Source organism: Ranitomeya imitator, chromosome 4 (assembly GCF_032444005.1).
Source record: "Ranitomeya imitator isolate aRanImi1 chromosome 4, aRanImi1.pri, whole genome shotgun sequence".
Lineage (NCBI taxonomy): Eukaryota > Metazoa > Chordata > Amphibia > Anura > Dendrobatidae > Ranitomeya > Ranitomeya imitator.
This window is the reverse complement of record NC_091285.1, coordinates 149371275-149384485: the sequence shown is the minus strand read 5'-3', so window position 1 is coordinate 149384485 and position 13211 is coordinate 149371275. Positions and strand designations below refer to the sequence as shown.

The following is a 13211-nucleotide window of genomic DNA, read 5'->3' as shown; positions in this document are numbered from 1 at the left end:
GGAGTTAACCCTTTCACCCGGCCTGCAGGGACGCGATCTTTCCATGACGCATATGCTGCGTCATGGGTCGGAATGGCACCGACTTTCATGACGCAGCGTATGCGTCAAAGGTCGGGAAGGGGTTAAAGTGCTCACTAGGCATCTAGATAAGTTCCTTGGGGGGTCTAGTTTCCAAAATGGGGTCACTTGTGGGGGAGCGCCAATGTTTAGGCACACAGGAGCTATCCAAATGCGACATGGTGTCCGCTAACAATTGGAGCTAATTTTCCATTCAAAAAGTCAAATGGCGCTCCTTCCCTTCCGAGCCTTACCATGTGCCCAAACAGTGGTTTACCCCCACATGTGAGGTATTGGTGTACTCAGGAGAAATTGCCCAACACATTTTAGGATCCATTTTATCCTGTTCCCCTTGTGAAAATGAAAAAATTGAGGCTAAAAGATAATTTTTGTGACTAAAAAGTTAAATGTTCATTTTTTCCTTCCATGTTGCTTCTGCTGCTGTTAAGCACCTGAAGGGTTAATAAACTTCTTGAATGTGGTTTTGAGTACCTTGAGGGGTGCAGTTTTTAGAATGGTGTCACTTTTGGGTATTTTCAGCCATATAGACCCCTCAAACTGACTTCAAATGTGAGGTGGTCCCTAAAAAAAATGGTTTTGTAAATTTCGTTGTAAAAATGACAAATCGCTGGTCAAATTTTAACCCTTATAACTTCCTAACAAAAAAAAAATTTTGTTTCCAAAATTGTGCTGATGTAAAGTAAACATGTGGGAAATGTTATTTATTAACTATTTTGTGTCACATATCTCTCTGGTTTAACAGAATAAAAATTCAAAATGTGAAAATTGCGAAATTTTCAAAATTTTCGCCAAATTTCCGTTTTTATCACAAATAAACACAGAATTTATTGACCTAAATTTACCACTAACATGAAGCCCAATATGTCACGAAAAAACAATCTCAGAACCGCTAGGATCCGTTGAAGCGTTCCTGAGTTATTACCTCATAAAGGGACACTGGTCAGAATTGCAAAAAACGGCAAGGTCTTTAAGGTCAAAATAGGCTGGGTCATGAAGGGGTTAATTCACTGCCCAATGGTATAAAATTCTGTGACACACCCGTGGTGTCAATATGATCACTGCACACCTAGATGAATTCATTGAGAGGTGTAGTTTGTAAAATAGGGTCACTTATGGGGAGTTCGGCTGTTCTGGCATCTCACGGGCTCTCCCAGTGGGTCATGGCACCTGCAGACCATAACAGTAAAATCTGACGCTCATTCCCTTCTGAGCTTTGCTCTGTGCCTGAAAATATTTACCGATTACATGTAGGGTATTGGCGCATTCAGGAAAAAATAGACATCCGTTTGTTGTAAAAAATTCCTATTAGCCCTTAGAAAAATGAAAACTTGGGGATAAAACAATATTTTAGTGGTAAAAATTTAATTTATTCCTTCTTCACCGCTCAGTGGTATAAAATTCTGTGAGGCATATGTGGTGTTAATATGATCACTGCACTACTAGACAAATTCATTTGGGAGTGTAGTTTTATTAAATGAGCTCACATATAGGGGTTTCTGCTGTTCTGGTACCTCAGGGGTTCTGCGATGTGATATGGCACCCTCAAACCATTCCAGCAGAATCTGAACTTCAATATGGAGCCTCTTTCCTTCTGAGTTTTGCACTGTGCCTCAAAAGTAGTATTTCCCCTTGTCATATTCAGGAGAAATTGCACAACAAACTGTAAGGTGAAAGAGAAAATGTGATACATTTGTTTTCACGGCTCAATGTAGTTTTTCCCTCATATTGGGTATCGGCGTACTCAGGAGAAATTGCACAACAAATTGTATGGTGCAATTTCTCTTGTTACCCTTATGAAAATGCAATATTTTGTGCTCAAATCAAATTTGTTCGGAAAATTTGATATTTATCATCTTTACGGCTCAATGTTATAAACTTCTGTGAAGCCCCCAGGAATCAATGTGCTCACCACACATCGCGCACATCGCGATCAGTTCCCTGAGGGGTCTATATTCCAAAATGGTGTCAATTGTGGGGGATTTTCATTGTTCAGGCACATCAGGGGCTCTCCAAACACAACATGGCATCTGCCAATTGTTCCAGCAATTTTGCATTCAAAAAGTCAAATCTTCTATCTTCTTCTTGTATCTTCTATCATATACAGTGGGGCAAAAAAGTATTTAGTCAGTCAGCAATAGTGCAAGTTCCACCACTTAAAAAGATGAGAGGCGTCTGTAATTTACATCATAGGTAGACCTCAACTATGGGAGACAAACTGAGAAAAAATATCCAGAAAATCACATTGTCTGTTTTTTTAACATTTTATTTGCATATTATGGTGGAAAATAAGTATTTGGTCAGAAACAAACAATCAAGATTTCTGGCTCTCACAGACCTGTAACTTCTTCTTTAAGAGTCTCCTCTTTCCTCCACTCATTACCTGTAGTAATGGCACCTGTTTAAACTTGTTATCAGTATAAAAAGACACCTGTGCACACCCTCAAACAGTCTGACTCCAAACTCCACTATGGTGAAGACCAAAGAGCTGTCAAAGGACACCAGAAACAAAATTGTAGCCCTGCACCAGGCTGGGAAGACTGAATCTGCAATAGCCAACCAGCTTGGAGTGAAGAAATCAACAGTGGGAGCAATAATTAGAAAATGGAAGACATACAAGACCACTGATAATCTCCCTCGATCTGGGGCTCCACGCAAAATCCCACCCCGTGGGGTCAGAATGATCACAAGAACGGTGAGCAAAAATCCCAGAACCACGCGGGGGGACCTAGTGAATGAACTGCAGAGAGCTGGGACCAATGTAACAAGGCCTACCATAAGTAACACACTACACCACCATGGACTCAGATCCTGCAGTGCCAGACGTGTCCCACTGCTTAAGCCAGTACATGTCCGGGCCCGTCTGAAGTTTGCTAGAGAGCATTTGGATGATCCAGAGGAGTTTTGGGAGAATGTCCTATGGTCTGATGAAACCAAACTGGAACTGTTTGGTAGAAACACAACTTGTCGTGTTTGGAGGAAAAAGAATACTGAGTTGCATCCATCAAACACCATACCTACTGTAAAGCATGGTGGTGGAAACATCATGCTTTGGGGCTGTTTCTCTGCAAAGGGGCCAGGACGACTGATCCGGGTACATGAAAGAATGAATGGGGCCATGTATCGTGAGATTTTGAGTGCAAACCTCCTTCCATCAGCAAGGGCATTGAAGATGAAACGTGGCTGGGTCTTTCAACATGACAATGATCCAAAGCACACTGCCATGGCAACGAAGGAGTGGCTTCGTAAGAAGCATTTCAAGGTCCTGGAGTGGCCTAGCCAGTCTCCAGATCTCAACCCTATTGAAAACCTTTGGAGGGAGTTGAAAGTCCGTGTTGCCAAGCGAAAAGCCAAAAACATCACTGCTCTAGAGGAGATCTGCATGGAGGAATGGGCCAACATACCAACAACAGTGTGTGGCAACCTTGTGAAGACTTACAGAAAACGTTTGACCTCTGTCATTGCCAACAAAGGATATATTACAAAGTATTGAGATGAAATTTTGTTTCTGACCAAATACTTATTTTCCACCATAATATGCAAATAAAATGTTCAAAAAACAGACAATGTGATTTTCTGGATTTTTTTTTCTCAGTTTGTCTCCCATAGTTGAGGTCTACCTATGATGTAAATTACAGACGCCTCTCATCTTTTTAAGTGGTGGAACTTGCACTATTGCTGACTGACTAAATACTTTTTTGCCCCACTGTAGGTCCCTCAAAGTGACTTCAAATGTGATGTGGTCTCTAAAAAAATGGTTTTGTAAATTTTGCTGGAAAAATGAAAAATCGCTGGTCAACATTTAACCCTTCTAACTTTGCAACTAAAAAAAAATGTAGGTTCAAAAATTGTCTTAATGTAAAGTAGACATGTGGGGAACGTTATTTATTAACTATTTTCTGCGACGTGTGTGTGATTTAAGGGCATGAAAATTCAAAGTTGAAAAATTGCAACCTTTTCCAAATTATCGCCAAGTTTCCGATTTTTTTTTTTCACAAATAAATGCAAGTCATATCAAAGAAATTTTACCACTGTCTTGAAGTACAATAGGTCATGAAAACAATCTCAGAATCAACGGGATCCGTTGAAGCGTTCCCGAGTTATTACCTCATAATTGTAAAAATTGGCCCGGTCATTAACATGAAAACCACCTTTGGGGGTAAAGGGGTTAATGGAACCAGTCAATTGATTCATGTTGCCCACAGGCCAGGTATGTTTTATCTGCACAGTTTGAAAAGCCGGCCAGAGATAGGGAAAGACCTAACTAGCTCAGCGCAGCCCGTGGCAGGATTCTCTTCGCTGCACTCTACTTGACAGGAGGTCTCTCCCATTTGTGTACATATAAAAAGACTTGCTAACAAAGTAGAGCGGTGCAGGGAGAAGCCCATCAGAGGCTATGTCGGACTAAACTCAACTCATCGCTACAGTTCCCGGTCACCACTTCAAACCATGTTTTCTCTAAAACAATACAGTATTTCAAATAAGACATATCTGAATGCAATTACGCAGCCAGGCTTTGATTTATGTAGCCCGTGGATTGGGCAGCATGAATTTAGTGACAGGTTCCCTTTACTTACTAGCACTTTGGTGAGCAGTAGAAAGGTTTTTTGCACTTATGGCATTTTGTATGGCAAATGACTCAACGATCTTTGACTTACCTGAGCTGGTGTTGCAACAGATTTGCACTTTGGTTCAGGGCAGTTTAGAGCATGAACTTGTCCGTCCTTAATCTGGATTTCAAAGTAGTCTTTGAGACAGCAGTTACAGTACACATGCTGGCAGTCCTTAAAGTGGGTGCACTCACTGCCCAGCTTCTCCATAAAACAGATATTGCACAAGAACGGTTTGCTATCAAAAACCTTCTTCTCCTGAGCTTCACTGAAGACCAAGATGTATTTGACCAGGGCAGACACTGACTGCACGTCCTGTATGGCCCGTTTATCAAATGATCCTCTTTCCAATAAGACCCCATTGGCAGGGGTCTTTTCAGTGGGTTCCATACAGTTCTGTAAGCCATTGCTAGACAGCTCAATTTCATATGGAGATTTTATGTTCAAGAAATCAAGAGTCTCTTCCTTCAGAAACTGAATCCATGGGAACAAGACAACACATCCACTGTTCTCCTCCCATAGATCATCTAAGTGCTGACATAACAGAGTGAGCTGAAATAATAAAAATCAAACACGTTGAAAAACGTTTGACTGTTAAGAAAAAATGTAATTCACGTATGAAGAGTTTAAATCCAATTATTTTAATCTTGAAAAAACTATCACTTTCCATTATAATTTTCACCCATTTTAGGCCCTTTACTTGCTCTTCTGCAGCATTGACCTATGTACAAGTGCTTCTCACTAAATTAGAATGTCATCAAAAAGTTAATTTATTTCAGTTTTTCAATACAAAAAGTCAAACTCATATTATATAGAGTCACTACAAACAGAGTGATCTATTTCAAGTGTTTATTTCTGTTAATGTTGATGATTATGGCTTACAGCCATTGAAAACCCAAAAGTAATTATCTCAGTAAATTAGAATACTTTATAACACCAGTTTGAAAAATCATTTTAAAATCTGAAATGTTGGCCTACTGAAATGTATGTTCAGTAAATGCACTAAATACTTGGTCGTGGCTCCTTTTGCATCAATTACTGCATCAATGCAGCGTGGCATGGAGGCGATCAACCTGTGGCACTGGTGAGGTGTTATGGAAATCGACGTTGCATTGATATCAGCCTTCGGCTCGTCTGGTGTCTCATCTTCCTCTTGACAATACCCCATAGATTCTCTATAGGGTTAAGACCAGGCGAGTTTGCTGGACAATCATGCACAGTGATACTGTTCTTTATAAACCAGGTATTGGTACTTTTGGCAGTGCAAACAAGTGCCAAGTCGTGCTGGAGAATGAAATTTCCATTTCCAAAAAAGCTTGTCAGCAGAGGGAAGCATGAAGAGCTCTAAAATTTCCTGGTAGATCGCTGCGCTGACTTTGGTCTTGATAAAACACAGTGGACCTACACCAGCAGATGACATAGCTCCCCAAACCATCACTGATTGTGGAAACTCCACACTAGACCTCAAGCAGCTTGGATTGTGGCCTCTCCACTCTTCCTCCAGACTCTGGGACCTTGATTTCCAAATGAAATGCAAAATTTACTTTCATCTGAAAACACTTTTGACCACTGAGCAACAGTCCAGTTCTTTTTCTCCTTGGCCCAGGTAAGACACTTCTGTGTTGTCTATTGGTTATGAGTGGCTTGACACAAGGAATGCCACACTTGTAGTCCATGTCCTGGATATGTCTGTGTGTGGTGGCTCTTGAGGCAATGACTCCAGCAGCAGTCCACTCCTTGTGAACCTCCCCTCCAATTTTTCAGTGGCCTTATCTTAACAATCATGTGCACCTTTTTCTACCACACGTTTTCCTTGCACACAAACTTTCCATTAATATCCTTGGATACAGCACTCTGTGAACAGCCAAATTCTTTAGCAATGACCTTTTGTGGCTTACCCTTCTTGTGGAGTGTGTAAATGACTGCCTTCTGGATATCTGTCAAGTCAGCAGTCTTCCCCATGATTGTGCAGACTTGCTGAAACAGACTAAGGGATCGTTTTAAATGCTTAGGAATCCTTTGCAGGTGTTTTGTTAATTATTCTAATTTAGGCCGGGATCACACTTGCAAGAGTAATGTGAGAAACTCGTTCAAGTCTCTCGCATCAATACCCAGCACTCGGGACCGGAGCGTTCAGTTGCATAGAAATACATGCAGCCGCACGCTCCGGTCCGAGTGCCGGCGGCAGTGCTGGGTATTGATGCGAGAGACTCACGTGTGTTTCACACATCACACTTGCAAGTGTGACCCCGGCCTAATGATTGTGGAGCCTACTGAAACAGACTAAAGGTACCTTCACACATAACGATATCGTTAACGATATCGTTGCTTTTTGTGACGTAGCAACGATATCGTTAAGGAAATCGTTATGTGTGACAGCGACCAACGATCAGGCCCCTGCTGGGAGATTGTTGGTCGCTGAACAAAGTCCAGAACTTTATTTCGTCGCTGGATCTCCCGCTGACATCGCTGGATCGGCGTGTGTGACACCGATCCAGCGATGTCTTCACTGGTAACCAGGGTAAACATCGGGTTACTAAGCGCAGGGCCGCGCTTAGTAACCCGATGTTTACCCTGGTTACCAGCGTAAAAGTAAAAAAAAGCAAACACTACATACTTACCTACCGCTGTCTGTCCCCGGCGCTGTGCTCTGCACTCCTCCTGTACTGGCTGTGAGCGTCGGTCAGCCGGAAAGCAGAGCGGTGACGTCACCGCTCTGCTTTCCGGCCGCTGTGCTCCCAGCCAGTACAGGGGGAGTGCAGAGAAGCAGAGCGCCGGGGACAGACAGCGGTAGGTAAGTATGTAGTGTTTGTTTTTTTTTACTTCTACGCTGGTAACCAGGGTAAACATCGGGTTACTAAGCGCGGCCCTGCGCTTAGTAACCCGATGTTTACCCTGGTTACCGGCATCGTTGGTCGCTGGAGAGCTGTCTGTGTGACAGCTCTCCAGCGACCAAAAGCGACGCTGCAGCGATCCGGATCGTTGTCGGTATCGCTGCAGCGTCGCTTAATGTGAAGGGGCCTTAAGTGACCTTTTTAAACACTTAGAAAGCCTTTGCAGGCGTTTTTTGTTAATTATTCTAATTTACTGAGATAATTACTTTTGGGTTTTCATTAGCTGCAAGCCTTAATCATCAACATTAACAGAAACAAACACTTGAAATAGATCACTCTGTTTGTAAAGACTATATAATATATGGCATTGTCTCAAGCAGCTTCAAAACTGCAAACACCAGGAAAATGAAAAAGTATGCCTGTACATTGAGGAATTTAAGGTCAGATTCTGGTTTGTTTTACATGTGTTCCTTCATTGTTTTGCTGCCTTTCAGTCTGAATCTATAATGTACACATTTTAATAAGAACAATAAGGTGGACCATTTCTGTCTGTGGAGACTGCCAATCTGTAGTAAGGAGACCATGCAATGCTCCTTTTTTAAGTTAAATTTAGTAACTCTAAAAGTACTGACCCTGTAATTCGCTTTGCCAAATAACATGATAAGCCAAACCAGACATTCCAATTGCATTTTTCATGGTGTTTGCCTCTCATCAGTCCAAAGCATTAGGTTTGCTTTGGCCAGGTGAGAGACCTCTCTCTCACTGGTTGTCCTGAAGAAGGAGTCCGTAGACTCTGAAACACGTTGACAATAAACCTACAATTCTATTACCAATATTTGTGTATTTCGCAGAGAGCAAAAATTATCATATATACTCGAGTAACTAGGAAAACTTATTGACTCGAGTGTAGGCCTGGTATGATTTGTCTCCTCATCCCTGTCCTGGTATGTATGGCCCCCTCATCCTTACCCTGGTTTGCATGGCTCCTACTACATCCCTATCCAGGTATGCATGGTATTCATCCCTATCCTGGTCTGCATGGTTCCTCATCCCTATCCTTGTTTGCATGGTCCCATCAGAAAAACATTAAAAAAAATATAAACCTTCCTACTTACTGTCTCTATGCTCCCTCGCAGCATCTTGTTCCGATGCCAGCAGATGTAATGGAGGGACGAGCACGTGTGCCCGCTACTTAAGGGAATGAATACTCACTTGCCTAGGAGTGGAGGGCATTGAATATTCATTCCCTTAAGTAGCGGGCACACGTGATCGCCCCGCCACTGCAGGAAGCCAGCGGATGTGACTACTGTGCCCGCTATTAAAGAGAAATTAATATTCACAGCCAGCAAAGTAAATATTCATTTCTCTTTAGCAGCGGGCACAGACTTTAGACACAGCAGCTGACTCCTGCCCCCTGTGACCCACTGCCGCTCCACCTCCATCTTCTGGGACCCTCACTCGAGTATAAGCCGTTTTATCAATCAAATTAATTTATTTTTTGTTTTGATGCATCAGACTTTTACGAACACAGATACCAAATGTGTATATTTGTGTTTTATTTTTAATGGGGCAAAAAGGGGATGATTTGAAATTTTTTATTTTTTAATTGTTTTTATATTTTTAAAAGCATTTCTTTTACTGTATGTAATAGTGAAGCTTCAATTGTTTTATCGCTTGTGCTATACATAACAGTACAGAAGCACTGCTATGTATAGAGAAAATCACGATCTCCTATGAACTGCAGCTAAACGCTGGCTTTGACAGAATGATTGTAATGACAGCCCCTGGGGTCTTCAGCAGACCCCCAGCTGTTATGACAACCCATCGACACCTCATAGGCACGTGGAATGACGAGCCCGCATGCTCGACTGGTCAACAGATGCCAAGTGTAGATCTTCTCTATCCGTGGCTGTTAGAGGCACATAATGGCTGATATATCAGCCATCATGTGAAGGGAAAGATGCGGGTTTGTCGTGCAAGTCCGCACTAAAGTCAAGGAGCTAGCATATGACACACCAGTCCGTCATATATCGGTAAGGGGTTAAGCTAATCTAAGTGCAGAATTCCCCTTATGCCTCTGTACACGTATTGCTCTTGCTCAGTAAAATGTCTGACCAATTTTATCTTCTGCCATCAACATCAGTACAGCTGCCTGTGCTGTTTTACATCACTAGCTGGTGATAACAGTGCTCAACTCTTTTCCACAACAGCACTGCAGAGCAGTGTTTCTCGCCTTCTGCTGAAAGATCACCTTTGCGAACCTGCAAATTCTGCTCTATTGATGCATGTTAGAAGATAATCCTTTGCCATATGCCTTTTGCAGTTTTACATCACTGATTTCTCAGCAACAGGTTACACAGCTCAACTATTCTCAGCTCTTGTACATACAACCCCTTCCTTCAGTGTATCTCTTCTCTCAACCTATCTCGCAATATATCTCCCTTCTCAGTGTCTGCACACAGGGCCCCCTATTACAGTATATTTCTAATCTCAGCCCCTGTATACTGCCCAACGTGCAGTACATTGGCCTGCTGCTCCTCAAGATGTGTGCCACACATGACCTTGTCATCACCAACACTTTATTCCGCTTACCCACCCGCAAGAAGACATCATGGATGCACCCACGCTCGAGGCATTGGCATCTCATTGATTACATCATTGCCAGGAAAAGGGATGAGATGGACTTTAGAGTGACGAAGGCCATGTGTGGTGCAGACTGCTGGACTGACCATCGCCTCATTGTATCTAAGTGCAGGCTCCGCACTTAGGAGACCCCAAGGGCAGAAAACGACAAAGAGGCTGAATATCTATAAGCTGCAAAATAAAAGAATTGTAAGGGAATTTGCCAATGACCTTGATGGCAGACTGTTAAATATACTACAGGCAGAGGAGATTGGCGTTGAGGAACAGTGGACAATTCTGAGAGATGCTGTTTATAATACTGCTCTGGAGCATCTTGGATCAGCAACCAGAAATAATCAAGACTGGTTCGATGAAAACGACGAGGAAATAAAGAAACTCCTAGAAGAGAAACATCAGCGGTATAAGGTGTACCAAAATGACCCCACGTCGTTAGCTAAGAAAGGTGCCTTTACCAACATAAAAAGAAAGGTACAAATCAAGCTACGCGAGATGCAGGATATCTGGTTTAGCAAGAAGGCCGACGAAATTCAGGGCTATGCAGATACCCATGACCAGAAACGCTTCTACGATGCGCTCAAAGCTGTATATGGACCCCAGTCATCAAGCTCTTCATCTCTGCTTAACGCAGATGGAACTAAGCTGCTGACAAAAAGGAAACAAATTCTGGAACGGTGGGCTGCGCACTTTAATAATATTCTTAATCGCCCTGCCAATATCAATGATGAGGCTATTGCTCGCCTGCCCCAGGTAGAAATCAACAGGGAGCTTGATGTTCTTCCAAGTGGAGATGAAGTCAGGAAAGCAGTAAAACAACTTTCTTGTGGAAAAGCACCTGGAAATGATGCTATACCTGCTGAGGTATATAAATCTGGTGGCCCTGTTCTGATGCAAACGGTGACCAAACTATTCCAATATATGTGGACAAAGGAACAGGTTCCACAACAGATGAAAGATGCCAGCATAATCCACATATACAAGAGGAAAGGTAATCGCCAATCTTGTGACAACCATCGAGGCATCTCCCTTCTGTCCACTGCAGGCAAGATATTGGCTCGTGTCTTGCTCAACCGCCTTTTACATCACCTTGAGCAAGGACTATTACCCGAAAGCCAGTGTGGTTTCCGTGCTAAACGAGGAACAGTAGATATGGTCTTTTCAGCACATCAACTTCAGGAAAAGTGCCAGGAGCAACATCGTGACCTTTATGTAACTTTTGTTGATTTGACCAAGGCTTTTGACACAGTCAGTAGAGATGGCCTGTGAAAGATCATGGCAAAATTTGGCTGCCCGAGCAAGTTCATCTCAGTCATCCGGCAGTTCCATGATGGCATGATGGTGAACGTTCTGAATGATGGAGACATATCTGAGGCTTTCCCAGTAACAAACGGCGTAAAACAAGGCTGTGTGCTTGCTCCAACCCTGTTCAGTATGCTGTTCTCTGCAATGTTAAGTGATGCCTTTAACAACTGTGAAGATGGAATCCAGGTTAGGTACAGGACTGATGGCAAGCTATTCAACCCAAAACGCCTGAAGGCGGTTACGAAAGTGCATGAGACTGTTATCCGTGAATTACTATTTGCTGATGACTGTGCACTTAACGCTAGCACGGAACAGCAGATGCAGCATGAAATGGACTGTTTTTCGCAAGCCTGCGACAGTTTTGGTCTTGAGATCAACATTAGAAAAACCGAAGTTATGTATCAACCGGCTCCAGGAAAACTGTACAAGGAGCCACGTATCACGGTGAAGGAGCAAAACCTCAAAGCAGTCTACTTAGGCAGCACACTTTCCCGTGAAGTAACCATAGACGCTGAGGTTAAAAACAGAATCGCCAAAGCCAGTGCCGCCTTCGGGAGACTGCGTAAGAACGTCTAGGAACGAAAGGGACTCAGCCTTACCACCAAGCTGAAGGTCTACTGCGCGGTGGTCCTCACCACACTTCTCTATGCTAGCGAGACCTGGACAGTGTACAGCCGGCATGCTAAACAGCTTAATCATTTCCACATGAGTTGCCTCCGCAGACTCCTCCACATCAGATGGCAAGACAATATCCCAGACACGGCAATTCTGGAACAAACTGGGCTCTGCAGCGTTTACACTCTCCTGCTGAAAGTCCAAGCCAGGTGGGCTGGACACGTGGTCCGAATGCCGGACAGCCGACTACCGAAACAACTACTGTACGGAGAACTGTGCCAAGGAAAGCGAGCAGTTGGGGGGCAGAAGAAGCGCTATAAAGACTGCCTTAAGGTGTCTCTCAAAAACCTGGAAGTCAACACCAATGAATGGGAAGAGCTTGCCCTGGATCGTCCAGGTTGGCGGGGCAGGATCACCTCAGGAGCACGTGCAGCTGAAGATAGGAAAATCTGTGACGCAAAAAGAAAGCGTGCTGTACGCAAGGCACAAGCAGAATCTGGTGTACTGACCACATCTGCTTTCGTATGTCAAGTATGTGGGCGAACCTTCAGGGCCTGGATTGGACTCATCAGTCACCTCCGGACCCATAACTATTAATTCTCTTCTAACCCTGAAGTCATGGTCATCTTCGAAAACGAAGGACGAACATCAACATTGCTAATCTCAGTTACCAGCACAGAATCACATCGCCTACTGGTATGAGCTCCCACAGTGTAATGAACGAAGCTCTACCCCTTTCCGTGATACCATCCCTCACAGTAGACTTCGTTCTAACACACTGACCTAGAGCACAGATAAAATGGCTGTAGACCCTGCATTAAGCATGAGCTGGAACTACTTGAGGTCTGTTCCAATGGCAACTGAAGCGTAAATAAAACCTGTACGGTCATCCTTATCAGGAGCTATATGTGCAAAACGTGCACATTAAAAATGGGTTATATTGGCACAAATTAATATATGTTGTAAGGTCGCTGTAGGATACTTAGTGGATGGGATATAAACCTGGAAAATTGTTTTAGCACATATAGGACTAAAAGGGGTAAATCGGTCATAACAGTTTGATTGTGAGAGGTTGAAGAGTTGGGAGAGAGGGCTGCTCACCATATCTCCACCCCTGCGTGTGGTTTACTTTGTA

General features: G+C 43.2%; 1 protein-coding gene across 6 annotated transcripts in view; it reads right to left on the bottom strand.

The window, feature by feature from the left end:
* LOC138675632 (E3 ubiquitin-protein ligase RNF14-like) overlaps window positions 1-13211 on the bottom strand; it is a 63255-nt gene that overhangs the window by 24585 nt on the left and 25459 nt on the right. For all 6 annotated transcript variants that reach the window (XM_069764027.1, XM_069764030.1, XM_069764031.1 and 3 more), the window contains one exon: window positions 4734-5237. In XM_069764027.1, the coding sequence (XP_069620128.1) occupies window positions 4734-5237 (504 nt within the window). The remainder of the gene's footprint in view (window positions 1-4733; window positions 5238-13211) is intronic.